A 2500-nucleotide genomic window follows, 5' to 3' on the forward strand; every position below is an offset into this window, starting at 1 on the left:
ATGGAAGCAGGCCAGCAGACAGACAGGCAGGCAGGCAGACATAGAAACATACAGACAGACAGATATACTGTACAGACAGACAGACAGTCAGACAGACAGATAGACAGACAGGTAGACAAGGAGACAGACAGATAGGACACACACACACACACACACACACACACACAGAACAGCAGGCAAGCAGGCAGGCAGACAGGCAGACAGGCAGACAGACAGACAGACAGGCAGGCTTGGGTCCATCTGCAGAATCGGTCCACCTGTCGTTTCCACAAAGGGAAACTGTAGAGGGTGTCTCTGCGCCTCTGCTGTCCTGTCAATGTCATGAGTCTTGACTTTGACTTAAGAGGAGGGGTGGATCATCCTATCAGGTCTGATTGCACTTGCAGCTGTGTGACATTGCGAAGATATTGGATGGATTAGGAAAGGAATGCACACACACTGTGAACCAGCACGCACGAGCGCACACACATGCGCATGCACGCACACACACACACACACACACACACACGCACGCACACACACAGATGGTAGAGCCACGTTTCCATGTGGTTTGGTGTGTGAGTTACGGCTCCATTGCGCTGCCTGACAGCAGCACAGGTGAAGAGGGAGGTGGAGAAAAGAGGGAAGAGGGAGGAAGAGAGGGATGACAACAGAGGAGCAAGGGGGATTTGTGTGTGTGTGTGTGTATGTGTGTGTGTGTGTGTGTGTGTGTATGTGTGTGCGCAGAGGAGAGATATGGAGCTGTCTGACCCGCCCTGAGACGGCCGGACGTGCCCGACAGCCCCTGATAGCATTTCCTGCCCTGGGCTGTGTGTGTGTGGGGGGGGGGGCTGTCAGGGCTGTGGAGGACAGGGGGGGCTGTGGAGGCTGTTGCTGGGGGGGGCGGCTGTGGAGGGGGGGGGGGCTGTGGAGGACAGGGGGGGCTGTGGGGGACAGGGGGGGCTGTGGGGGACAGGGGGGGCTGTGGAGGGGGGGGGGGCTGTGGAGGACAGGGGGGGGCTGTGGGGGCTGTGGGGGACAGGGGGGGCTGTGGAGGACAGGGGGGCTGTGGAGGACAGGGGGGGCTGTGGAGGGGGGGGGGCTGTGGGGGACAGGGGGGGCTGTGGAGGACAGGGGGGGCTGTGGGGGACAGGGGGGGCTGTGGAGGACGGGGGGGGCTGTGGGGGACAGGGGGGGCTGTGGAGGACAGGGGGGCTGTGGAGGACAGGGGGGGCTGTGGGGGACAGGGGGGGCTGTGGAGGACAGGGGGGGCTGTGGAGGACAGGGGGGCTGTGGAGGACAGGGGGGGCTGTGGGGGACAGGGGGGGCTGTGGAGGACAGGGGGGGCTGTGGGGGACAGGGGGGGCTGTGGAGGACAGGGGGGGCTGTGGAGGACAGGGGGGCTGTGGAGGACAGGGGGGGCTGTGGGGGACAGGGGGGGGGCTGTGGAGGACAGGGGGGCCGTGGGGGACAGGGGGGGCTGTGGAGGGGGGGGGCTGTGGAGGGGGGGGGCTGTGGAGGACAGGGGGGGGCTGTGGAGGACAGGGGGGGCTGTGGGGGACAGGGGGGGGCTGTGGAGGACAGGGGGGGCTGTGGAGGACAGGGGGGGCTGTGGAGGACAGGGGGGGCTGTGGAGGGGGGGGGGGCTGTGGAGGACAGGGGGGGCTGTGGAGGGGGGGGGGGCTGTGGAGGACAGGGGGGGCTGTGGAGGGGGGGGGGGCTGTGGAGGACAGGGGGGGGCTGTGGAGGGGGGGGGGGGCTGTGGAGGACAGGGGGGGCTGTGGAGGACAGGGGGGCTGTGGAGGACAGGGGGGGCTGTGGGGGACAGGGGGGGCTGTGGAGGACAGGGGGGGGCTGTGGAGGACAGGGGGGGGCTGTGGAGGGGGGGGGGGCTGTGGAGGACAGGGGGGGGCTGTGGAGGGGGGGGGGGGCTGTGGAGGACAGGGGGGGCTGTGGGGGACAGGGGGGGGCTGTGGAGGACAGGGGGGGCTGTGGAGGGACAGGGGGGGCTGTGGGGGACAGGGGGGGCTGTGGGGGACAGGGGGGGCTGTGGGGGACAGGAGGGGCTGTGGAGGATAGGGTGTTAGGGATGGCTGGGGTCAGAGAGGAGTAGATACATTACAGTAGATACACACACACACACACACACGGTAGTAGACTGTAGAGAGTACTGTCTGCTTATCTCTTTCATGGCAACATGTCTGACTGTCTCTCTCATGCATGTCTGTCACTCTCATGGCTCCCTCTCTCTCTCTCATGGCTGCCTATCTGTCTGTCTCATGGCTGTCTGTCTGTCTGTCTGTCTGTCTGTCTCATGGCTGTCTGTCTCTCCTCAGGGACCTGGGCACCAAGCTGTCTCACCTGCAGGTGTTGTGGATGTCTCGCTGCAGCCTGGCAGACCTGGACGGCGTCCACACCTTCTCCTCTCTCAAGGTGAGCAGCAGGACCACAGGACTGGCCTGGGCATGACCTGTGTGTGTGTGTGTGTGTGTGTGTGTGTGTGTGTGTGTGTGTGTGTGTG

The 2500-nt window shown here is 65.0% G+C and overlaps 1 protein-coding gene across 1 annotated transcript in view; it reads left to right on the forward strand.

Moving 5' to 3' along the window:
• The window catches only part of lrrc56 (leucine rich repeat containing 56), a gene marked incomplete at both ends in the record, with an annotated part of 22546 nt that overhangs the window by 10711 nt on the left and 9335 nt on the right, over nucleotides 1-2500 (forward strand). Inside the window, one exon of the mRNA XM_080544624.1 lies at nucleotides 2316-2412. Within this exon, the coding sequence (XP_080400750.1) occupies nucleotides 2316-2412 (97 nt within the window). The remainder of the gene's footprint in view (nucleotides 1-2315; nucleotides 2413-2500) is intronic.

This window comes from Nansenia antarctica, assembly GCF_963989245.1.
Source record: "Nansenia antarctica genome assembly, chromosome: 14".
NCBI classification, from domain to species: domain Eukaryota; kingdom Metazoa; phylum Chordata; class Actinopteri; order Argentiniformes; family Microstomatidae; genus Nansenia; species Nansenia antarctica.